This window comes from Homarus americanus, unplaced genomic scaffold (genome assembly GCF_018991925.1).
Source record: "Homarus americanus isolate GMGI-L3 unplaced genomic scaffold, GMGI_Hamer_2.0 scaffold47177, whole genome shotgun sequence".
Lineage (NCBI taxonomy): Eukaryota > Metazoa > Arthropoda > Malacostraca > Decapoda > Nephropidae > Homarus > Homarus americanus.
In genome coordinates this window covers 1,753,212-1,781,071 of record NW_024723484.1, presented here as the reverse complement: position 1 = coordinate 1,781,071, position 27,860 = coordinate 1,753,212, and the positions used below count along the sequence as shown (strand labels likewise).

Genomic DNA, 27,860 nt, shown 5'->3' with positions numbered 1-27,860 from the left:
AACTTTAATTTAATTTATTGGTGAAAATTTCCATTGTAATTAAGGTTTAAACATATATTTTAAATAACAGTGCGTGTGTAAATGCCCCCAGTACATTCAGCAATTATAAGATCACTTTTCTTACAGATCTTAGCCCAGTTTATGTATACACAACAGAATTGATAGAGAAAACATCCTAATCTCACTTGCAACAGCTACACTACTGATATAATTTTATCATAAGCCACTGATCAAATTTCTTAGAACTTAGTTACAACCCATACTGGTTCTACAAACTTTTATTAAATTTCATTTCATTTATTTATTTTTTAATCTGGCTAACTCCTACACACACCAATTCCATTTCTCTCACATCTTGTAAGGATACGGGAAAAACTTGGTATTGTTAACTTTTCTAATGTGTAATTAAATGGTTAGTCAAATACTGTACTCCACAATGATGTACCTGTATAAAAAGTTTTATAAATTTTCTAAGATTAAAATTTCCCATTTTCTTTTCAAGAAAATTTAGTTAAAAAAGATGAGAAATTTAACAAAATAAAAATGAAAATTTTCAATAAAAGAAAACGTGGATTTTTTATTTTATTATTTTTTACGGGAATTAGCCCACCCGGGCACTGGTCAAACAACCAACGGGGCCTGGTGGGCGAGAAAAAAAGAACAAAGAAATTAGACATATTAATCAAAGAAAATGGGAAATTTATTCACAGAAAATGAGAAGTTTAAATCAAAGAAAATAGGAAATTTAATTAAATAAAATGGCAAATTTTGATAAATGCAAACCGGAAATAATTTTAATCAGGAATGAGAAGAACATTCCTTTTACAGTATGTTAATAAAATTGTACATTCTGTTGCAAAATGTTCATAATAGAATAGAATAAACACGTAAAGAATAATACTCATCATCTTATCCTTATAATCACAGATTTATTGCACCATATTTGAAAGCCACAGAAATCTCTCATGGACAGGGGAATGCATACAAAATGCTGTGATGATTATTGAATTACAGTATTGATTCTAACAGCTTTATGAAAGGTGTCATCAAAATGAAAAGGATATCAAGGAAACTGAGAAAAACAGCTGTTATTATTGAAGGCAGGCACTTCCTTGAAAATGAGAAATCAATGCTATAACAAACTTATAATCAGCATTAGTTCTGTCTATTAATGTTCCCTCTAATAAAATCTCTCAAAATATTCAAATATAATACAATTATCACAATATACATTAATCCTTCTGTTATAGTACATGAGCAAAATAGACATTTTCATTATAACAAGGGCATTATTACAAAGCAGAACCTTATTCCCTTAACCTTTTACCTAATTCTCTTAAATATGTCTGTAGGGGAGCTAATCTCCTACAGCAGGCATGGGCAACCTGCAGCCTCGACCATGTGTTTGTGTGGCCCGTGGAATGATCGAGAAATTCTATTTAATGTGGCCGCGGTTCAGGTAAATACAGCCAGTTTACGGTGAGTAAAGCAATATTTATTAAAAGAATAATCTTCACACAAAATTCGTTACTGTTTGATCACCTAAGAGTAAGCAACTAAGAAAATGTAACGGTGAAATAATTATATACTGTATACGGTAGTCAACAATGTAAACATTTTAAATTGTGTGATCTTATGGGCCAAGTTTAGCGCAGTCTGTTTGATGGATTACCTGCTATGTGGCAGAATGGTCACTAGGGAATTAACTAAGATTGGGCAAGTCCAAGTAGGATCATGGCCAGTAGTTACACAGGGTTTAACTAATTAAGTACTTCCAGAATAACACAAAAACACCTAAATTGCACCTCAAAACCCATAGTTGGTGAGTAATTAACACTGAAATAATGTAATTATAATATTCCAAGCATTATTACGACCACTAATTATCCTGCAATTGAATCATGGACCATAGATTCTCAATGTGCACACTCAGGAGTACCTATACTGAGATTTTCAACAAAATCTAATATTTGGCCAAAACTGCCAAAATATATAGGTTGTTTCATTGTAGTTCCTCATATGCCAAGAATAACATTGGCATTATCATTATTCTGGTGGGTGTGTCTCATAAGAACGACAAATGCTGTTTCACTGATCGTCTCTTAAATGTCAAGAAACATGAACATATTACTTAAAAAATTATTATGATGGGTTCGTTTCATAAATGGGAAAAAGACTGTGATTGTAAACCAAAATAATGTAAGGTGGACGTGACGATAAACTGTTTCACTGTCCGTGCTAAAACAATATTAACATTACATTTGGGTTAGGTAGGATATAAATTTTGGTGGGTTGGCCCGCAGAAAAATACTTAAATTGTAATGCGGCCAAAGACTGAGGAAAGGTTGGCCATGCCTGTCCTACAGGAACAACAGAAGAGACAGAGCGAGAAAATAAAAAAAAAAAAATAAGCAAAATAACTAACTTAATACCTCCACTGTTTCATGACACCATCAGCAAGGGCAAAGTCATTGAATGACTCATTACAATACCCTGAGAGTTGTGAAGGTACACAGTATATGTATTGTATAACACCAACAGTTTAACCGCCTGGGTTCTTACATGGTAGATAAATGAACTTTCTTCCATACAACAAAGAACTTGTCATGAAAAGTGAGAATTTTCAACCGTGTGATGTAGACAGAATCGAGATTTTTCAATGAGTAAGCACTTAAAAACAAAATACTGTTATTCAATTGATAACCTATACCACAAAGAACAATTAATATACTTTTTCATGGTTGGCAGAAAAAAATAAGGAACAAAAGCAAGTGGGTATAGTGCACAGCAATACTAAGGAACTAAGACAATCCTTTACTTGATTGGACAGAGCACTAATGAACTGCTGTGCAGAGTCCTATCAACACTATCAACAATAAAAAATATACCTGTATACACGTATAAGGTATATAGAAGAGCTATAACAATGTTGAAAGAACAGTGGAAACCTATACTGTACTGTAGTTTTTACTTTTTGCTTACAGGGTTACAGGAATTAATTTCTTTAGAAGGTTCAGTGCAATATACTTCCAATACTGTATAAGGGTATTTGTTGAATAAAATGTTCAAGATTTTTCTTTCCTACACCAAATATACAATTCCTAAGCATAAAGAAATATTAGTTGATTATGGATATTTAGAGGATTATCATCTCTCTACAAAACTGAAACCAGGTTTTTAACCTGTCAACTGCTGTGTTCGGTAAACATTGCATGCTGAACACTAGTACTAATCATTCAATCAATTCATCTGAAACAATACAAAGTCTAAAATGGCACATTTCAGCAACATCAACAACTAAGAACAGACACATGGATAGCACTTGGGTAACAGTTTGGCAGGAGATATACATTTCTCTGTTAAGTTATACCATCTTGAGCCAAAGTCTTCAGCGTGCTGAGAAAATTTCTTCTTCTTCCGACTCTGAAGCTTGAACATTGATTGACTGATAACACTGCTTCTTCAGGTCATTGGCATGTGACCGGACCTGTAATAATAATCAAATAGCTTGTAGGATATAAAGTCCCACATTTTCTGGAAATAAATTTATTGAATAAAGAATACACCTTGCCAGTCCTCACTTAATATCGATGTTCCATTTCTGAAAACTGTATTATTAATCAAAATGACAATACTGTAATCAAAACTGAAAATCCCATTCATTAACCCTAACACCATAAATAGGGGTAACATGCAAGGTATGCTTTTCGGTCAATTTTTTCTCATCTATTTGTTAGTTAAAGAAAAAAAATACATTTAATCAATTAATACAGATTCAATCATTAATCTTTCTTTGTGAGGGTTAAATCCAAATAAATAGGGACTAATAATGTACAGAAATAACTAATAGCATCAAAATTAAAAGGTACTAATACTGTAGCAGGGAAAATTTTTGTCACGAGAAACGGTGTACAGTAATGTAATAAGGGGGTTATGTTCCTTTGGTATGAATACAGGGACTATTAAGTGTGGTACTTTATGTAGAATGGGAAACTGTGTGTGTGTGTGTGTCTAAATCGAACAAAGCATCCCAGTTACCAATACCGTATGTAGTGTATAAATTTATATATACAGCATCTTAAGAACAAATGGGGTTGCATTGAAAATAGTGCAATAATTCATGAAATATATTACCAGTAACAGTTTTCTAATAAAACAAATTTGGAGGAAATATTAGTGTGTACTTAATAAAAGTTCTGTGCAGTTATATAATACAGGGAGTCCCCGGTTACGAACAGGTTCCGTTCACGAGTATGTTCCTTAGTTGGATTTCTACGCAAGACGGAACACATGCTTTGTGCATACCATACTAACAGAACAATGTTTAAAATCCTAATATATATCATAGCCTAAGTTCGTATATATATCTAAAATCACTTAATTTATGACAAAAGAAGAAATAGAATGGCAAAATACAGTAAATGAAAGAAAAAAATAAGTCATCAGGTAAATAAAATACTGTAAATTTCAAGTTTAACCCCGTTCCTAAGTTGGGGAGCCCCTGTACATTTTATGGAGAACAAACCACCCCAGTTACATATTTACTGCACATGCTTCGATGCTTTTGATAATTTGCTTGGAATTCCTATAGGCTTTATGTAAACTCTTATTTACAGTATATAGTAGTGTATGGAAACAAAAGCACCACACAGTTTCAGCATTGTACCAATCAGTTTTTAATATTAAGCTATTTATTGCATAAAACAGAAGCTCTCAGTGTCCATACTTTGTTGTAGCTAAGTATTATTTATTTTGGTATTCCAAAATGATTGTGTTCTAATGAAGTGAAACTTATTTGGGATACCGTATGTGTAATTTAGGGATTATAAACTTCACATTTAATAGTAGCATCCTGTAACATTAATTCTTTCACTTGCCTTCATTTATTCACTCTTAATGCTGTGACATCCTCATAAAAAACATGATGCCATGTTCTCCCGTCAATCACGTTCTTTGCTGCTGCAAAAGCATTGACAAAGGAAGACAATAATTTAGAGAGAACTGACCTCTTGGTGTGTCACCCGACGAATAAGGAAAGGGCGGAGATAGAGAATGTCAAGGCGGAGGAATCCTCTAGCTTGAGCACCTACTGGAGTATCACTTTCATCCTCTGTAAACTCTGATAAATGTTCTGAATCTAAAGCTTGGCCCTGAAAAATAAAGCATAATTTTATTTTTTGTAATAAATCATGAAATAGATACTGTATAGTACATATTTATGATATACATAAAATTTCCAGACATCTCAAAGAAAAAAAAATATTCTCTAAAGCTGGAAATTACAAAAATTTCAAAGTAAATTAAAAACCAAAAATGCAACCTACATACTTACCCATTCTCTAGTTTTGCTCAATGTCATTTCTTTGTCACGTTCCTTGGGTCTTCTGTTTTTCTGTCGTTTGTCAGCCTTTAAGTACTGAAAGAGAAGATGGTACATAAGATATGAAATTATTAATAAAAGAATGATAGTACAGTATAATCAGGTTTAAATTATGAAGGAATAGTTTTGATAGCTCTCGAGAATACTCTTGTTATTGAAGCAAAAAACAGATAACAGGCAAATATTTCTCCCTGTATCCATCTTTCTCTCACAGACAGTTTTCTTTCTTTAGTAACATGACCACAATCTATTACACATACCCGGTACTTAAATCCTCTATTTTTTCTGACAAACATGAGTATTTCCTATTTCCTTTTTCTTTTACTACCTTCGTTACTGTTTCTCGACTGGCTGTTAGCAAAAGTTTCCACCAACTCTCTGCCATGTACAAAATTGGATTATGGCATCAGAAAATGACAGACAATTCAATACATAAACAACTAAATAAAGAATCATATTCATTGAAAACCTCAAAATGTGAGTAAATAAAGATCAGCAGGTGAATAACTCCAGATGTAAAGGGGAACATTATAACAGTACAGTAAATGATTTATCCAAGTGAATAAAAAAGGTTTTACTCAAAATACAGAAGGGGAATCTCAGTAGGTGAGTTACTAAAGATACCTTAACCAGTGAGTTACTAAAAGATACATAAGGAATCCTCAACATACAAGTTCGTGAAGCTACAGTATAGAGGAACCTTAGCACATGAATTTCTGAAGATACAAAGCAAGTGAGATGTGCACCAAGAAAGCTTAAGAATATTATGGTGCTCGTTTTGGATGGTATCACTGATGAGAAGTTAAAAGCAGGAGATGAAGTTTTAGAAGGGAAAACAACTATCATGCAAACAATAGAAAGCACACCAGAGGACTAACAAAGTACTGTATGTACAGTATAGTTCCTCTGCATAAAGAAATGTTGATAAGAAGGACTGAAAGAAGTCTAGAGAATTCACTAATTAATGACAAAAATGTTTGATACAAAGTTAAGTTGTATCACTGGAATTCTGTGTACTGTATTTAAAAAAAAAAATAAATAAAAAATCAACTGCTTACAAAAAGATACATTATGTTTGACAAACCTTAATAAGTGGCATGGTAGAACCTCCCAGACAAAATATGGTGAATAAGACAATAGTGAGTGTTGTTGTCACAATCACATGTCGCTTTTCATCACTGAACTCAAGATGAAGGGCTAAAGCATAAGCAATAGCACCTCGAAGTCCTGGAAAAGAAAGGTCCCAAGTTAACTTAACTTTTCATGGGAAATTCAAGTTTAAGGAACTAGAAAATCTGGGAATTAAATGCTGCATACAACAGATAGTACACTGTAATACTATAAATTTCGTTTCTGACTGGGAAAATCAATGTTGAATATCTTGTTATTGGAAGAAATATGAAGGAATGACCTTGAAATCCCTAACCTAACCAAGCTTGTATAGAACAACTCTTAAATATATACCTGTAAGAAGGCCGAGGGCTTCGGAACACAGGTAAGCCCCTAACTTATGGCAGCCAGTACTATAAAGGTCAGCCACCTCACTCATGACTCTTACCATTAAAAAGGGATATACAGAAATTACAAAGTTGCCTGAAAGCTGGGAGTTAACAAGTCTTGGTCCTCAGACAGTGCTCGCACAACTTGTACTTCGTGCGCTACCCAATACAGTATTTACAAAGCAAGATACAGAATTATCGCGACAACCTACCAACATCTATGGAAGAGGGTAGGCACCGAGTTGTTTTATCCAGCCTTGGTTATAAATGGAGGATAGATCCAGAAATGCTGCTTTAAAAGTGGGGTTTTAGCAACACCGTAAAGCCAGCATAACTTGGGGAAAACAGTAGAACCCAGTGTCCTAGCTGGGGACTAAAATCTATATACTGCAAAGAATAAATTAACAAATTAGGTTTTCCTTCCTCTAGACACTGGGCTGTCAAATAGATAGCCACTAGGTAAACCCAGCACAATCTCACTTCACTTGTGTGAATAAAAGTCAAGTAATCTTGAAAGACTTCACAAACTAGAATCCCCCAAGCCTGAATCAAGTTCAAACCTTCTCAATCTAGGAGGTTAACCAACATATCTAAATAAAACTAACTGCATGAGTTAAGAAATAGTCCAAAACAATAATTCATATAAAATTTAATTCATTTGAAGTGAAATCCTTTTATATTACATGTAACACCTCCCTCACAAGAATCCCCCCCCCCCCCATCACCACAGTAGGCTATATGTCTATTAGTTTGAAGTAGGGTCTTGGTGAGCCCTCAGATTAAATGCAGGCTGATGCAAAAACTACTATGCTTATCAAAAGCTACAAAACAAAATGCCTAAAAGGTCATAAATGTACCAGCCCTACAAAACAGAAACAACCACAGCTGCACAACACTAAAATGCAAGTGATGTAACCCAATCACTTTTTGTGCCAATAAGAGAAAAGTTCACAAACAGAAATTAACCCTGGAAATCCTACGAGGTGTCTCATATAAGCTAAACAATTGCCAAGGAGAATTATGTTGGTGACGTAACCCAGATTTAGGGAGGCAATAGGACTCATGTGCAACTCCCACTGTTCTCCGTGAAATATTAAACTTAACACTAAAACACATAATAATCACCCAAAACTTTAAAACTTACCACTAAACCACATAATAAACATCATTTTGTAGTTGATCTGATGGTCACGGAACTTATTAACAAGCCAAGAGAGTGGGAAAATGTTGAAAGCACGACCCAAGAGGCACAGCACAATGCTCCATAAAACAAGGGCCAAGTGGAACTGTAAAGATGAAAAGCGAGTTTGAAAAATAATCTTGTCATTTCAGCAGAACTTTTATCTCAATTTCTATGTACAGGTGCTCCTCTACTTAAGAATGTTCAACTTACAAAGTTTCAGAGATACAAACATCATCACTGAGGGGGGTTACCTGCCAGAACAGGTGTTTAATGTGGATGAGACTGGATTATTTTGAAGAAAATTCCAGATAGAACAAACATTACCTAAGAGGAGAAGAGTGAGCCAGGTTTTAAGGCTGTATTAAAGGGTATAGCTGTACTAAATATCCATAATCCTTTAATTTTTTACAATATGTTTGGTATCTACAAGAGTAAAAATGGACTTACAAACAAGCCTCAGGAACGTATCTCGTTCGTAAGTAGAGGAGCACCTATACTGTACACTGCATATGTAAAGAAGCAAATCAGTTAAAACATAAAAAAAAGTAAATAAATAATGTACAGGTAGCGTACTGCAGATCACTAACTAGAACTTGCATTGTTCAAAGGGGCAATCTTCATGCCTTTGATGTTTTTATTATAAAGTCATTACTGCACTTCAACTTCTGAGGATTGTAAGTGTGTAACTAAGTTAATAATTACATCAGTCCATTAACAGTTTAAAATTACAAGAGACAGAACTTTTTTTCTCTGCATTACTGAGGTAGGCACACTGTCCATTCTGATCAGTACAAAGCTGTACAAAAAATTAAATGCCGAGATGAACCAAGGAACTGTAGTCATACAAAAGTTAGTTTATACTTTCCTATAATACCTAGGTCTCATAAAAAGGGATCTGATGGACAGAAAAGTTATCCATGAAGGCTATGGGCTGTGAGCTTATACTGTCACTGATGTGCACTGTGATCCTCATCAGCCTAGGGGTCATTTTGGGAGGTACTTATTATTTTTAATTATTTTGTTAAGCTTTGACACAATCAAGTGCATTTATTTTTCATATTTCAATAAAGAAATGTGCAGTATAGTATATTTTTACAATAAACTACTGTACAGTATTTAGTTTATTTTCCTGGTTTTCTGTTTACTACTGAAATGTTTGTACTATACTGTACAGAAGGCATGGGCAACCCGCAGTGGCCCAGACCATGTGTTTGTGTGGCCCATGGAGTGATTGAGAAATTATATTTAATGTGGCCCACGGTTCAGGTAGATGCAGCCAGTTTACAGTGAGTAAAGCAATATTTATTAAAAGAATAATCTTCACACACAATTAGTTACTGTTTCATCACCTTAGAGTATGTAACTACAAAAATATAACAGTGAAATAAGTCGACAATATAGACATTTTAACTTGTGTGATCTTACGGCCCAAGTTCGGCGCAGTCTGTTTGATGGATTAGCTGCTATGTGGTATTGGGTCATTTGGGGATTAACTAAGGTTGGGTAAGTCCAAGTGGGGTAGTGGGCAGTGGTCACAAAGGGTTTTACTAATTAAACACTTCCAGAATAACACAAAAACACCTAAATTGCACATCAGAAACCAGTAGATGATGAGTAATTAGCACTGAAATAATGTAATAAAAATTTTCCAAGCATCATTATGACCACTAATTACTCCGCAATTGAACCGTGGACCATAGATTCGGAATCAGCGTGCTCAGGAGTACCACTACAGAGATTTCAAATGAAATCTAATTTAGGGTCGAAACTGCCAATATACAATAATATCTCTGTGCTGGAATTGAAATTTTCTCGGAAAATTGTTCCCAAAGCAGGAATTTTCCGGAAAATTCTTGCTTTGGAAACGATTTTCCAAGAGGCACATTCTGGAAAATTCTGGGGATGGGGCGAGTTTTTTCCCCGAGTTTGAGGGATGAAAATTAGGTGCTTTTTCATTAAATTCCGAGAAAAATTTTCCAGTACCAGGAAAATTCTGGGGATGTGGGATTTCTTTCCGGCTTCGAGAGAGTCGTCACGTTACCTGGAAATCTCTCATTCCCGGAAGTGCTCTGCACCAATTGTTCCTCATAGGCCAAGATTAACATTATCATTCTGGAGGGTGTCTTGTAAGTAAGAAAAATGCTGTAAATGTAGGAAAATCAACCTATTCACAGACTGCTTCACTCATCTTCTGTTAAATGCCAAGAAACATTAACATATTACTTGAAAAAAATTATAAGAAAAAAAATGTGATTGTAAACTGAAAATATCGTAAGGTGGATGAGACGATAAACGGTTTCACTGCCTGTCCTGTATTATTTTTACATTACTTTTGGGTTAGGTAGGATATAAATTTTGGTGGGTTGGCCCGCAGAAAAATACCTGAATTGTAATGTGGTCCAAGACTGAGGAAAGGTTGGCCATGCCTGCTGTACAATATGATCGTGCCTTCAAGGGACACCACACCCACCAATTTCTTTGTTTTACCCTCCAAATGATAGTAATGACAAGTTAAAATAAAAAAAAATTGAGGTCAAATTAACTTCTAAAATAATAATGATATAAAATCCTTAAACTACCTGTACTGTACAGTAGTTGTATTATGCTGTATTAAGATGTTAAGACAAAGAGATGCATGAGTTTGTATGGGAAGGGGAGGAGAGCAAGGGGTATGCCAAGAATGACATGGGAAAGGTTGCAAGAAATTACCCCAGATATAAGAACCTAATGAGACCATGTAGCATGGAGAGCTGCCACCAACATGGAAAATGACCATACAATGGTGATAATGATGATGCCATTCTCATATGTGTCATTAAACCCACTTTTTTTAACACTGTTTTGAAGCCGTTGTACTGGTTTTGGCCTCAGAATGAGCCTACATACAGTATGGTATATAAAATATAGTACACATCTGTAGTGCCTTTCAGTATACAGTGGTCCCTCGGTTAACGAATGGTTCGATTAACAAAATTTTGGTTAACGAATTACCTCCCATAAGGCTCTTCAATTCGGTTAACGAACAAAACTTCGATTAACGAAATCCTTTCGACAAACACGTTTTGTTGTGAGCATCAGCTGATGGACTAGTCTGCCAATTCAGTAATCTGTTCTATGTTTACATTCGTTTCCATTGGAGTAAATATCAAGAAAGTTGTGCTCTTTAATATTTGTGCATTTTTATATTAAAATTATTAGTCATTTTAAAATTTAGTTAACATATTGATAATATATGCAGTACAGGGAACTAGTTTTTTGTGTGCCCATCAGCTGCTTGACTCACCCACCAGGTGTCAGTGTGGCTTTGTTTACAGTGGAGTGAACATCGTTTTTGTTGGTGTCGTGAATAGTTTTGCATTTTTACATTAAAATTATTGGTCATTCTGAAATTTAGTTAGCATATTGATAATATATAGCGCACTGCAGTGTTGATTTAAATAAAATAATCTTGAATTACGCCTAGTGAACTTAAAATTTTATTGGTGAAATTACTGCATTAAGCATGGGTCCCCTGAAAGGTGATTTCTCCTCCATCCCCACTTCCTTCTCTTCTCCTTTCTCCTCCACCCCCACTTCTAAATCCCATCATTATCATCAAACAGGAACCTTCTACATACACACCTCAAAGTAAGTGTACTTTACTGCATTTTTTTACTTTGTATGTACTTTTCTGTGAGCTGGAACCAATTACCCAATATCCCATTGAAACAATGGATTCAGTTAACGAACGACTCTGTGGAACGAGTTGTTTTCGTTAACCGAGGGACCATTGTATTTAAATCTTTAAAAAACTTACCTGATGCCTAAAACTGAATAGACCTAATCCCAAGTAGATAAACACTGTACACTCGGCAATGAGGGCCAATGTGCGCATGAGGTGCTGCATTGTTATCTGCATCACTGGAGACATGTTGAAATGTGTGTAGTGTGACATCACAATTCCATTGAAGAGAATTGCCATGATACCTGGAATAAAGAAATACAGGAGTGTACTTAAATATAAAGTAAGTGAAAAGAACTTACACAGTATAATCTTCTGTGACCTATAAGGGATAAGGCCTTTACAGAGATTGTGTGCTACCACTCATGATATTAGGAATGCACTGACCTATTCTTTTACAGTTCACCTCATGTTTTAAGGTCATCCTTCCAGCTGATTCTCATAAAACAGAGACCAGACTGCTTATATAGGGAACATTGGGCATGTAGACCTCGGATCATTATTTCATAAACAAATTGATCAACAGCCACCGCATGATAGCTGTTTTATTATGAAGTGCTTTCATCTTAATTATACTTCATCCCTTGTCATTATTCACCCTTTTAGTTATAGCCAGGTTCTAAATCAATATTGTCACTTCACACAACCAAGTAACACCCAGCAACAGTTCCTTCCCCAAAAATTACTTTATGCCGTATTCTCTGCTCACTGTTGTGCATTACTGCTTCCTGGGTATACATCTCCCTCACTCCCAGTGCATGTTTCACTCTCCATCCTTTTATCTCCTCCTAGGTCTTTCCCTTTCTGCCCAACCATCTACCTCTGAATTATAGTCTTTTTTACCAATCTTGCTTTTCTTATTCTCTTATTCTCTTATTATTCTAATCCACCGATGCAAAAACATAAATTTCTAACACCTCCAATTCTTACAGTAGTACAGTACCACCTGCACTCATTCTCCACAATTGTCAAATGTTTGAGGACATGATTTCCAGCAATTGCAAGTGTTTTGGGCTATTTTCTCAGTACTGTGTACCGTTAAGTGTTGATTATTTCGTACTTGTTTTATTCATTCCAACATAAAAATTAGTCAGAAGACAACTTATTAAAAGTTAAATAATGTTCAGAGGAACAATGTCAAAATATCAACCACTCTGCCACCTCTGAGGCAGTTATACTTCAATTAGTAGCTAAAGGTGAAGCCCCTATAGATGCATCACTCTAACAACCAAGTGAATCAATCTAAAGTGGAAGGCAACAAGGGATTAATGGTGGTGGAGCGAGTTGGAACTAGAAGCTATGCAAATTAAAATTTTTCCAGGAGGCAAAATTAGCATGTGTTAATGGTAAGAAAACAGATAAAATTTGTGTGAGAAAATTATGGAATGTATCTCTACCACAGTACTACTGTGTCAAAATTACTATTTCATGTTATTGTGGTAGTTTTGGTAAGGTAAAGTGGTGATCACACTAGCCATTGAAACTGCTGGGTCCAACAATAGCACTGTTTTTTTGCCCAGTTGTCCACTGGTATTCATGGATTTGGGAGGTTTGGCCGAAAACATCTTCACTGGATATGTTTCTAGTAGATGATTGATATGTAATGAGAATCTGTAGTATCCTCCCCTATTAAAATCACACATTTTCTTGTATCATAATAAGAAAATAACAATAAATTTATGCCAAAATAAATTTTGAAATTAAAATCTATAATCTATGGTTAAATATTGATCAAGAATTTATCATCCAACACTCGCTTGACCTCCGAAGGTAACAATACATCCAGAAGCCTGTGCTAGAAGCATTGCATCATGGAGCAACAAGAGGCACTACTTGGTCAATATGAGCAAGTTACATTTAATCTCAGAAGGCCTTCACTTTATTGCAGTGGTTTTTTGGGGATCCGCAAACAGTGGACTGGGCAGGCCGTTATTTTTGCAATGTGACCAGTCTGATCTCTGATGGGAGGGCGGCCTCAGCCTAGTCCGGGGATATCAATGGCTAGTGTGACCATAGCTTTGGGCTATATACTGTATGGGTAAATATCATAAAAACAAATCATAATCATTATACTCATTCAAGTATGCCACCAGTGTTAGAAAAGTTATTACCTGATAAGTGTATGCCTTCTGCAAGTGTATATGGAGCATATATGAAGATTATGATGATGCACAGTTCTAGGGAAGTGTACTCTCTCAGAGGAACATACTTCAGGGTTAGAGCACTCAAGAGAGCAAATGCAACCCCAATACCAGCAGAGGCAAAGAACATGACACAGAATCGCCATACTGTATATAACACTGCTTCTCCAGAACCCATGGTTGCCATAGCTGGTGATGCCATTTCAATGATTGTACTGAAACAGAGAAATCATACATACTGTATATATATTCTACATACTATGTAAATAAATTTACTAAAACCATGATACCGGGTAGGTATTTTCAAGAAAATATTAGTGTACGTATCTTAAATGATTTCCTAACTATGACATGCTCTTTCCTATAGTGTGATAGAGCGCTTGGGAACTTCGTGTTTTCTTCTTTCCTTGTGGTTATCAGCATATACCTAGATCACGCGCACCTACAGTGATTTACTTGCACATATATATATATATATATATATATATATATATATATATATATATATATATATATATATATATATATATATATATATATATATATATATATATATATATATATATATATATATATATATATATATACATAAAATACCCTCACATATATACTACTTCATTCTATCCTCCCATTTTATAATTCAGATTCCCTCCACTAATATACCTACCTCCTCCAAGCCATTACATAACTTCCCGTCACAAATAACTCTACAAAAATGGTAGATATTTCCCTTTATCTCTCTATTTCCCTCATGGCACACTAATCTCTTTTCTAATTCCATATCTAACTCTCCATAAGCTATTAAAGCTTCTGCACTACCATCTATCCTCCAATTATTGCCGTGTGCATTAAATTCACACTTTACACTAGGAGGCATCCATCTATACCAGGGGTCACCAAACTTTTTTCACAGTGGGCCGGATAACTGAAAGAATGACGAGCGCGGGCCGCATATTCATTCTGTTCAATACTTGCAAGCCAGAACAAAAGCCATGGAAACCATGGTAACGTCAGAGCGTAGGCGGAGCTACCACGGCGGGCCTGATGAACTGACGTCGCGGGCCAGATCCGGCCCGCGGGCCGTAGTTTGGTGACCCCTGATCTATACCATTATTTATAAAAAAAAAAAAAAAAAGGCATTTGATTCGTTATCATTACTCTCTAGTAAATATCTCTTATGGAAAAATTCATACTGAAATATACAAAGTCAATAACATACAGTACTGTACATGTTGAAAATACAGTACTGTAATGGTAAATGTCATGCAAATTTCGTTGATTTACCAGTACAGAACACACTACAATGATTCACCTGGTAAGGACAATTGAGACAGCATCGTTGAGGATACTTTCACCAAACACAAGCATGTACAACACCTGGTCCACATTCAGTGCATGGAAGATAGCTAATGTAGCCACAGGATCCACAGCAGATATTAGAGAACCAAAGGCAAAGCTTTCCACAAAACTCAGTTCGTACACCACATCAGCCTGAAAAAACATGGCATGAGATCTTTCAATAATTATTTAGGGAAGATAGTAAGAGATATGAAGATATACAGTGACTCCCAAATCATGTAATGAAATACCTCATGAAAAGTACAAATAATTAATGTATTAGCTCTTTCCTGGGTAGCTGAACTACAGTACAGTATAAGAATGTATCCTCCAGTTTTTAGGCATTGGCTGAATAGGATGTTCTACTTCTTCAGCTATATTTGATTACTTCAGTAGTAAATATACGACGAGTCATTTCATATTTAGACACGGGTCAATATAGTACAGTACTGTATTGTGTATTGCCCAGCCAGGAATAAGTTAAAAGCAGAATACACTGTTTGTATTCCATTTTAACCCACAATAGATATATTAATGTGCAGATTACAGTATTATATATAAACTTTCTTTTTACAGAAAATATCAAATCCTCTTTCTTATTTAATTTCCAGCCAACACTTCGTATCACTTGGATCTAGGGCTGGCCACAAAATGTACAGTGACATTCAGTACACGAATGGTAAAAAAATATATCGGGTAACTGCATTTATATTGCTTATGATACTTTTTAATGCAAATCATAACTTTGTGAAAGATGACAGATTTACTGTTTAAACATGAAAACATGTAATTACTGTACCAATTTATCCTGCACATTATGTACAATCAGATATGTATTTAAGATAAGACTAATTATCAACTAGATCACCAAAAGGAAATTTATTAACATTTTCTTACCTGTCCAAGGAGATAAACTCCTCCTCCAACAATCAGTGCAGAGATTAATGTGCCAACAACAGCAAATACAATAATGGATCCAATGTTTTGAAAGAAGTTGCCCTGAGTAAGAGAAAGTACAATACAATATAATTTTTTTACCTGTACTAGTTAGAATAACAAAATGAAAAAAAAAAAAACATTTACAAAGAGAAGATTTATTTGTCTACAAGAATGTATCCTTACAGCCAATAAAGAAAAAGGAAATTACTTTTGATTTTTGTAAATTGAAATCATAATCCTGGAACTATACATGCTAAAACTGTCAACATATACAGTACTTATAAAAAGAGAGAATAATAATCTGTCCGATGATTTTAGTTTCTGACCACTCACCACTCTCCTAACACCAGCCTCTCCATACAGAAAATGACAAAATGCATTAGAGATTAAAGTATGCTTAATTAAAATGCTCATTCTATAAAATATACAGTATTCAGTCAATATATTGGTATTAGCATATGCATGAAAACTCATTACAGTGCATAATCACTGCCAAAACAGGGACTTTAGTTGTGGCTGGGAATATAGCCCCACTTTTACCATGGAAACCTTTATTTTAGGAGCATAAACCCAAGTATAAATGATGTCAACCAGTACCCCTAAAGGAAAATCAAATTGTAAACGAAGTCCGAGATACCAACCTTGTGAAGATTGTAGCCAGACTCAAATATAATGGGTGGAAGGATGACGAGAAAGAACACAGTGGGTGAGAAAGTTTCCTCCTTCTGTTACATGAGAATAATATAAAGTTAGCAAAGATGACCAATATATTCAGAAATATTACAAACATATCAAAGATTTTATTAGATCAAAGAATGTATTACAATAAAATATACTTAAGGCATCATCTTAACCACAACAGATTTACAAATATAAAAGTACAGTAATAGGAAAGCTAATGGAAAGATTACTGTACTGATCCCTCTGAACTAGACTGTTGGTGAAGGTGATGTATATACAGTAATAGGTTGTCCCTGCCAAAATTTCTACCTATACATCAAGACCAAGTTCCATAGTTCTTGAAGAACAGAAACTTATTTAACACTACGTACACGAGCCACCGTTTTTTGGGCAAGGACATAAGTAGGTGGTAGGTAGATATGCAGCTACCAAACAGGGAGGTACTACCACCTGGGAAGATATTGGAAGCATAATGTGTTGTCTAATGGTAGACCCTGCTGCCAAAGGTCATCACAAAAATTGTGACCAAGTCCCAGGTTGCTCATCTGACTTTCTGCCTCATTTACACACAATTGCTGGGTCTCAATTGTTTCTATTAACACTGACAACACAACATACATATATATTGTTTCTCACTCTTGATCTCCACTACTTATCTACTGATTACACGCAGACCAGTGATGGGCTAATCCTCGTACAGTATAGTAAATCGAGCATTTGATAACTCGGCATATAACTTGGCATGGATATGGTCTCGAAATGTATTAGTATGCCGAGTTATCTAATAATGCTCATCACCTACCATATAAATGTCACCTATTACTCTATTAGCATATCTATGCCTTTACTGTACCTAGTGCATATATCACTGCTATACAGGGACCTAGGTGTGCTGTGTATAGCCCCACTTTTACCATGGAAACCTTTATTATATAGTGCGTCCAAGCAATCCCCAGACCTGGGTGGAAACGTGTCCTCGATAATGGGAAATTTAGCCAGACTCAAATATAATGGGTGGAAGGATGACGAGAAAGAACACAGTGGGCGAGAAAGTTTCCTCCTTCTGTTACATGAGAATAATATAAAGTTAGCAAAGATGACCAATATATTCAGAAATATTACAAACATATCAAAGATTTTATTAGATCAAAGAATGTATTACAATAAAATATACTTAAGGCATCATCTTAACCACAACAGATTTACAAATATAAAAGTACAGTAATAGGAAAGCTAATGGAAAGATTACTGTACTGATCCCTCTGAACTAGACTGTTGGTGAAGGTGATGTATATACAGTAATAGGTTGTCCCTGCCAAAATTTCTACCTATACATCAAGACCAAGTTCCATAGTTCTTGAAGAACAGAAACTTATTTAACACTACGTACACGAGCCACCGTTTTTTGGGCAAGGACATAAGTAGGTGGTAGGTAGATATGCAGCTACCAAACAGGGAGGTACTACCACCTGGGAAGATATTGGAAGCATAATGTGTTGTCTAATGGTAGACCCTGCTGCCAAAGGTCATCACAAAAATTGTGACCAAGTCCCAGGTTGCTCATCTGACTTTCTGCCTCATTTACACACAATTGCTGGGTCTCAATTGTTTCTATTAACACTGACAACACAACATACATATATATTGTTTCTCACTCTTGATCTTTTGTATTTTATTTCTTTATGGTTCTTTATTATTATTACTATTATTATTATTATTATTATTTTATTTTTATTTTTTATTTTACTTATCTGAATTATTATTATAATTATTGTATTATTACTATTATTATTATTATTATTATTATTATGATTACATTTTCGCCCCGCAGGCCCCGACGTGGGTCAGTGACCTGTGCCTGGGTGGGCTAATCCTCGTAAAAAACAAAACAAAAAAAGTATAGTAAACCCTCGATAACTCAGCATTTGATAACTCGGAATTTCATATAACTTGGCATGGATATGGTCTCGAAATGTATTAGCATAACTTGGGAAATGCCGAGATATTTATAAAATTATCTGGGAAAATCTCGGCATATCTGGCCACCTGCATCACCTACCATACTTCCGTGTCACCATGCCTCTGTGTCACCTACCATACCTCTGTGTCTCCTACTATGATGCTTCATTCTTCACCTGCAGTGCTGGTAAGTGTTACTTTTTTACATTTAGTAATTATATGTATACATATATGGGTAGATAATTTTTTATTGTTGTATTTTTGTAGGAGGGGGAAAGTGCCTTGACAAGTCGGAATTTGGGATAATCTGGCAAGGCCAGACCCCCAAAGGTGCATAGTTATCGAGGGTTTACTGTACGTATTATATATGGGTAAGCTAGTGCTAAGTTTAAACAGCAACAAAATATACCATACCTGCCAGTTTGCTATGTGTTGGCTGTACAGAATCTTCAGGACCAACCCAATCACTCCACCTATAAATAAAATCAATTTCGAAAACATAAACACTACTTATATGATAATTTATTTTTTATTACAGGTGTGTCTAGAATAAATATCTACATACAGTACTGTATTGTTATAAACTATTATCATTATTACTGTTATTGATTAAAATGTGATTAAAACTAAAATTACATTCTCAATTGGCTCAGCCATGTCAATGTTGCTGTTATTATCCACTCTGTAAGTAATTTTCTGGCTAAATACAGTGTAAACTATTTCAATATCAAAAAGAGCCACCCATTCATAACACCAGTATCAAGAAACCAGCGACAATAGAATGACAGGTTCCAACTTTCAGGGAGTTTATATTTAGGATCCTTCCAAACATATTAAAAGTTTTATACAAAATAAGTTTGTCTTACCCACTATAACACATGCTACGCTCTCTGGTAGGTAGTTCAATTTAGTCTTCAGTAGGAAGAATATCAATATCACACACATAGCTGCAAAAACAATATCATAAGTACTGTACAATAATTACCTACAGCAGCAATATATATTCCTCATTATCTTTTTAAGAATCAATTTTTTTTTAACATAACATCATCACTTTAATTTATTATCATCATACGTACTGTACAGTAAAAGAATTTTACCGGTGGTAAATATCTGTAATTTATATTGTTCTTTTGGATGAGGTCTTATATTTCATCCAATAATATAACAGACTCTCCTAGACTTACGACGGGGTTCCGTCCCGACAACCAGTTCGTAAGTCAAAGTGGTCGTAAGTCGAAAAGGAGAAAATAATACATAGAAATTCTAAAATGGGTGTCTCTTTTTCTTCTCAGCACCAAGAGAAGTCTCACTTTTACCCTTGCCAACCATTTTAAAGGGAATTACAAACGAAAATTTTGTCAGTACACAATCACTAACGTCGGGACTCAAAAATTCTTAATGTGAAAAATATTTTATACGACCATGGCCGTCGTAAGTCGAATATGTCGTAAGTCGAGGAGAGACTGTACTTTAAATAAAATACAGTATAAGTTGCAATACTGAGGTGTTACGGCAACCTCGCTTCATCTCTAATACAGTATGTAAAATTTCTATAAGGCAACTCATTTCGTAAGGTGGAGGAAGACATTTCTTATATAACGGCCAAGAAAATAACAGTACGTATTTAACAATCTAAAAGACCTAATGAAACGGGACATTAACATCATTTTGAGAAAAAGGCTGTTGAAAGGGTTTATATGGCAAGGACTGATGTATGGGTAAGAAGTGTGGACACTTTCAGCAGACACCAGAAAGAGGTTGGAGGCCTTTGAAATGTGGTGTTATAGGCAAATGCAAAGAATAAGATACACTGATAGAAAAAAAAAAATTAAGAAATACGGTACTGCACTCAGATTACCCATAGCATACCCGTCAAAAGAAATACTTGAAATGTACAGAGAAAGAAAAATGAGATACAATTACTTTGGTCATATAATTAGGAATGAGGGAATAATAACAGAAATATTAATGGGCAAAGTTGAGAGTAGGAGGGCCATGGGTAGGCAGAAACTGGGATGGATGAGTGAAATTAAAAACTGGGTCCCCAGAGAGTTACAAAACCTTAGAGGATTGGTAAAAACAGCCTAAGAACATTTAGAGGATGGTACTCTAAATGATTGACATAATTGTGTTTGTTCTCCATTAAGGTCTTCTATGTACTGTATTATGGCTAATTTCTCTATTCTAACTCTACTCTACAATATGTGATATACAGGATACATCATATTTGTTACACAGTGCATCACACAATCAGAAATAGCATCCCTACCAAAGGAACACGACCTCAGTCACAATGATCATTTTGAAGGCATCAGACCAGAAAAGAAGATCCTTTGTTTGGTGACTGTACAATGACCACACCAAATGATCACCATTATGTAAAAAAATGACTGTCTTACCCAGCACACAGAGGATGAGAAATATGGAGAGGGATGACAAATGTTCTTGTTCTGCAGCGCCCATCTCTGGTAGGTCAACACTTGTATGACATGGCTGAGTCTCATTTGCAGGATCAGCATCAACACTTCCTCTAAAATAACACATATAACTACATTATACTCATGTGCTAATACTTACTGTTTGAGATGAGCATAACTTAAATATAGTACAGTTATTTCATTAAATAATTTGTCTTCCTTACAAACTAAAACCATGGGAGTTTTATAATGAATGCCATATTCAGTTCTTAGCTGGGATGGGTAGGAAATGTGTATTTTGTTACTTCTATGGTATTTTGTTACTTGCTCAAATCTATTTCCATTCCCCTAATGACTCTCATCTAAAAATTTCCAATAAACTGCAGTGAAGAAATAGAACACACTTTATCATCAACGTTCTACGGACATTTTCCACACAGTGTGTTGCAAAAAACGCAAGTCACCAATATGCATTTAAATTGCTTTGACTTTGGAGGCTCATCTTTATTCATCCCCAAGCCTGATACACTGCTAGGAAGGGAGGGAATTTCATGGCACCATGAGGCCAAGGCCATCATTGCCCTTTTCATGGCTATTTAAAGGAGTAAAGATAGTAATGGCTGCTTGGCCATCATGACATTGCATCCCTGCTACTAGGATGCTTGCCTGGTCAACCAAGGTGTTAGAATATGTAGCACATAAGCCTGAATATCTATAACAACCTCACTGATCCAGCAAAATGAGAAGAAATAAAAGGGCATCAGGAAGGTGAAGGTCTACTTACTGTAAAATGAGAATGACAGAAGATTATTTAGAAAATACTGTACAGTACCATAAAAGTAATACACATGTGTTTAAGATCTGGCTGTGAAAAAGTGAAAACAGATAAATTCTGGGTATCTGTGTTAGATATGAGTATGGAGCTACGGAGGAAATGTGCAAATACAGGTGTGTGTGTGTGTGTGTGCAAGAGACCCTAAGCCAACATGTAACTCATTAGTAGATACAGAATACCTTATTGGATAGAGAGATATTTTTTAACATTTACTTCTAATGTTTCATATAAAAATAAGTATCAGATGTTCCACAATACTGCCAATTTAACTTCCCACTGCAAATAATATAAAGCTTAAAACAACACACTACAGTCCATTATTAATCACCATAAATTTTAAATTGGATTTGGCCTTCAGGAGGACCTACAAGTGGGAATAATTTCTGTATAGTATCTATTGTACATGCTTCATGTAACTTCCTCTAAAATAGTTTTAAGTTAAGACAAAGTTTAGCAGCTTAGCATTTCATATCACTTTTTTAAATTGACATGTTTCTTGCTGTTCCATAAATTAATTATAGAAGCTATCACAGTCTTAGTAGCAAACTACTTACTTTGTCACAACTTTTGTCCCAGCCAGACTGAGCTTAAAATATCAACTGCTATGAACAATCTTGAAAGAATGTTCCATAGGCCTGACAGCCTATTAGGGGCATTATGGATACAACACATGGTACACAAAAGAGCAGCATGACCCGCACTAAAATGGGCTGACTTCACTTTTCCAAACTAAATATGTAAAGAACATATTCACAGGTATAATATGTAAATTAAGGGTGCTGTGGGCATAAACCAGTAACCTTAAAGACTGGAGGCAAGCAATGCACCACTCAGTTGCCACACCCCTCATTTATCTCAAGTAGAGGCTAGTGGTTGCTATGATAATAAATTAAATATAAGTGGTCCCATGCTACAATAGGGCCACTGTGTAAGACTAAGTGTATTAGTACTCTTGTTAAGTCTAGTCCAATGAGAAGTTCCTGTAAATACCTGGACTAAAAAAAAATTAAATAGCAGAACTTAAAAGTCAATAAATCATAAGCTGAAAGTTGTAACATGACTATTAAGGTCACTGGGAATAAAACAGCTTTTTCCAAGTATGTATACAGGAACATCTACAGATTTCAGCCCTTGTACAGTACAGTATAGTCTCAGTTTACGCGGTCAATTAAACCCATGGAGGTCCGCGTAAACGAAATAACAGAACATATGGGATTAATTGAAATAGAGACTGGGCCGACCCCCAGACTACCCTTTTTCCGACACAATACGTACGTTGTAGTAAAAATAACATCTTAATTTTATGATGGTATGCACACACAATTAATATTTAAGAGAAATATCAATAATATTAGGTTTTTTAACACTTACGTTAGTAGAAGAGATGGCTGGGCACACGGGGATGGGGGGCTGGTTCTGAGGCAGAGGGCCAATAATTATTGGCCCTCACCTGTATCACCTGTATCACTATCCACCACAGAGGCTTGCAGGGCCTCTTTGTCAAACCCCTCAAAGTCCATATCCTCACTATCACTGACTTGGGCTGGCTGTGGTGAGTGGCGGGTAAAGAATTCGGTAATGTTTTGTTGACTGGGCGACCTAGTGCGCACCCTGCCCGAGCCGCTTCCCGCGTAAATGATGGAATGTACCGTGTAAATAATAATTGCCTTGTCTGGCCAGGTACCGCGTAAATGACCAAACACGTAAAGGAAATCCGCGTAAATCGAGACTACGTATACTGTATTCACTTTTAACTGCAATTGTCAGAGGTTTAGATGGCAAAATCACTTATTCAATGTTGGTCTTGGGTTACTGTATACAGTATATAGTGTATGTAATATTTCTACTGTTAAATATAAATTGATACACAATCAATCTCCTACCCTTCTGTATCTTGTCCCTCTGTTTCCCCACCATCTTTGCTGCAATGCTGAGGGTAGAATGACGTTAATTTGCTGTAATCCTCTGAAGTGATGTTGCAAACATTGCTGATGGTGGAGTTCCCAACATGAAGATCGAGATGTGGGGCCTCAGTGGTTGTAGTGGTGGCTGGAGTTGTAGGATCTAAGGCTTTACTTTCAGCACTCTGTATAAAGAAAGTTCAAAGGAGAATAAAGGTGATGTTGCTTATAGTATGGTACAAGTATAATGATATGGTACTGTATACCAGTAAACTAACCACATTGTCTAAAGATTCTAAAGTTATATTTATAAATCTGCTTTGTCACACATACAGTGGGGTATGCTATAACGAACGGATCCTACTACGAATATTCCTATAACGAACGGTTTTACCTATAAAATTGAGAATGCTATAACGAACGCAACTCCTACAACGAACGCGGATGAATACGGGATTATTTCGTCTGGCGCATGAATATTGTTGTACCGCGGCTCCCAGCAAGAGTGTCAGGCGCCATATTGGTTCATTGTGTAGTCAGTGCACCACTGAACTTGTTGAAATTTCGTCTTTTGATGTGGAAATTCGTGTCATTTTTATAACTATTTTGTTATACAAGTGTACAATTGTAACAATGAATCGTCAAAAGCGAGTGAGAATGCTAATAACCCTTGAAACTTTGAAAGAAGTTATAAATAAACAGACAAAGTGCCTGTAAGACAGTCACCAAAGAGGGCTAGGAAGGATGACTCCTCTCCTTCCACCTCTTCTCCATAATTCTTTCCTCCCCCCTCCTCCAATGCCTCCTGTCCTGCATGCTGAACAACACTAAGGTAAGATAAAGTACAGGTAGTTCTGCTATAACGCGATAATTGTGTTCTTGTAAAATATCGTGTTATAGAAAATCGCATAATAGAAATAACAGGGCTTATGAAGAAAATAGGGTTAGGTGCAGATTCCTCAAAATCGAAAAAATTTAGTAGTTAGCCTAATACAAAGGATACCACAGTCTAAATAAATGTTACATTCATATCTAATAATGAAATCATACAGTAAATGTAACACTACCTTGAAAAAATATGAATGTAACTTGAAGGGGGAGACGGGTGATTTTGAGGTAGATAACACCGAGCTTCTCTTCAAGTGTTATATCCTTTCTTTTACGATCATCACCGGGAATTCTATCACCAGAACGCTTCTTGGAGATATTCCTCTTTACGATATTCACAATTAATACCACAAAATTGGAGAAATAGTAAGCAAAAATCGCGTTATAGCAAACAAACGTTCGCGTTATACAAATATCGTTCCTAATTTATAAATCGCGTTAGAGCAAATTCGCGTTATCAAAACACTCGTTATAGCAGAACTCACTGTACTGTATTTTTTACAATTTCCACAGAAATTTTTCAGTGTTAAGTGGTTGTATTTGGGGGCCTGGAATGGATTAATCCTATAACGAACGAGGTTCTAGAACCAATTAGATTCGTTATAGCATACCCCACTGCTCAATTTATGACTCATACACCTAAACTGTAAATGGCTCCAATATATAAAATTATGATTCATGAGTTATTGTATTTTGACTATTCAGTACTGTATTATCACCTAATCTTATCCTCTCTGCTACTTGTTGGCTCACTAGCCAGTCAAGCTAACATGAATAATTATAAAAAAATTCTCAAATCTAAAAAAAATCTTAAGGATATCGCCATTTATGTATAGATGATGATGATGAAAACTTAAATCTTATGTTAGGAACATTATCCCAAAAAAGAAATAAAACAAAGATTTTCAAATTTCAAACAGTATTAATATTATGAGTTTGGTAAGACATATGAAAGTGGTACAGTGACTTCCCAGCAGCAGTAGTGGCATTATTGTCCTTTTCATACTCACAAACACATCAAGTGAATGTTGTTGTATTACATTGTACAGTAATATCTCCGTTAGCCAGAATCCTTCAAACCAGGAACTCTCCGATAGCCTGAATTGAAATTTTATCGGAAATTCTTTACCAAAGTCAGAATTTTCTGGAAAATTCCGGCTTTGGGAACGATTTTCCGAGGGGCACATTTTCCGGAAAATTTAGAGAAAATTTTCCCGATAACCGGAAAATTCTGGGAATGGGAGTTTTTTTTTCTGGGTTTGAGAGATAAAAATCAGGGTCATTTTCTGGAAATTCTGAGACAAATTTTCTGTTACCTGGAAAATTTCGGGGATGAGGGATATTTTTCAAGGTTCGAGAGATGATGTAATGGACAATTTCTGGAACTAACGAGAACATTTTTCCGTTACCCGGAAAATTTCAGGGATGAGAGATTTTTTTCCGGCTTTAAGAGAGTTGTTATGTTAGGTTTATGGAAAGGAAAGGACAGGCAATTGCTGACTGGGAACCATTCTGTCACTAAGCGTTCGGTGGTTAGTCGGTTAATGCAAAGTATCTCAATAGTGTTGGCAAAAACATGGTACCATCATGAAACAAGCAGTGGAAGCTTCTTTATGTAAAGTACATCAGAATACAAAAAGTGCTATTCCTTTATCAGATTTCCTTTATTCTTCAGGTATGGTAAGAACTAAATTTTCTTTTATTGAGATTATTTTGTTAGGAAGCTGGATACCCCACACTCTTGTTCTTAACTATTACAAAAGACTTTATTTTGTATTACCGTATTTTACTTTTGACTAACACAGGAATCTTAGGAATTTTATCTTCACTATAGGTACAGGGTAGTTACAATAATTCTAAGACACTTTTCAGTGCTACTATAGCATGTGGTTTACAAGATATTTAAGGTAAGTTAGCTTTGGTTAGGTTAAGTTAGATTAGGTATGGTTAGGTTAGGTTAGACTAAAGATACCTTTGTTGACAGCACATTATAGTAGCAGCCACATTTTTCTTATGATGATTCCCTTGCAAACAACTTATATATAATGGGGGGACCTGGGGGGTTCAGCCCCCTGATTAGGAGGTTAAGTTGGTCATTTGCAAGGGAAACGTCACAAAAGAAAAGTGTCTTAGAATTGCTTAAACTAGCTACTGATCGCAAACAAAAATATCCTAAGAATTCTACGTTGTCTGAAAGTACATTTATAAATTTTTCTTCGATAAAAAACTAGTTAAAATAGGTAGTTTAGGTGCAGAAGAATGGTTAAATAACACTTATTCAAAATATCAAAGATGTCACTAGTTATGTGGTATCTAGTTTTAATACTTACCATATCCATAATGTCATTCAGCAAGTTAGCTATGACAGGTGACTCAATAAAAACAAACAAAAGACGGTAAAATTGTAGTTTCACTACCAATTGGTTTTGCGACTAAAGTGGTATTAGAAAAATTTTTTGCAATTAACGAGATATAACTAATGGAGCACCCAATATTGCTCTAACCCAATAGGGAGTGAAACTGCAATCATACCCAAAAAGACTTACCTTTACTTCCCCTCCCGACTGAGTGTCTATACTCTGCTTCAGGGCTGGAGGTTTATCAGTGTCATTTCCTTTACCATTCTCCGTTCCTGCCTTCACCACTGCCTGAGGGGTTTCTTGGTCACTTGTTAAGCTGGCATCTTGTCCCAACACTAGCGTCACACATAGCACCAACGTTAGTATTAATCTCCAGCTCATTACGGAGTTTGAGGGTAGTCTCGGCCCTTGTCCTTATATTAATTCTTATATCACAACCCAAGCAGTCTCCGTACGAGTACTTGTCTTCCTTAATAGTGAACTTCTTTCGAACTCTCCATCATCGGAACCACACTGGGCTTCACACATGACACATCCAGGTAAGAAGTGGCAGAGCTGAGTGTGTGAACAGCTATGACGTCTACAATGTTTACGTTTACGTCGACAGCCAACTTT

General features: G+C 35.6%; 1 protein-coding gene across 1 annotated transcript; it reads right to left on the bottom strand.

Moving 5' to 3' along the window:
• On the bottom strand, positions 1-27,860 carry LOC121863485 (sodium/hydrogen exchanger 8-like). Its single transcript, XM_042362159.1, has 15 exons — positions 27,432-27,860; positions 23,980-24,182; positions 21,244-21,374; positions 19,708-19,788; positions 19,256-19,314; positions 16,843-16,926; positions 16,160-16,261; positions 15,237-15,415; positions 13,895-14,139; positions 11,859-12,028; positions 8,024-8,165; positions 6,465-6,607; positions 5,333-5,416; positions 5,007-5,150; positions 1-3,487 (listed from the first exon to the last, which is right to left on the bottom strand). The coding sequence occupies exons 1-15, from the start codon at positions 27,624-27,626 to the stop codon at positions 3,389-3,391; spliced, it is 2,061 nt and encodes a 686-aa protein (XP_042218093.1). The 5' UTR covers positions 27,627-27,860; the 3' UTR covers positions 1-3,388.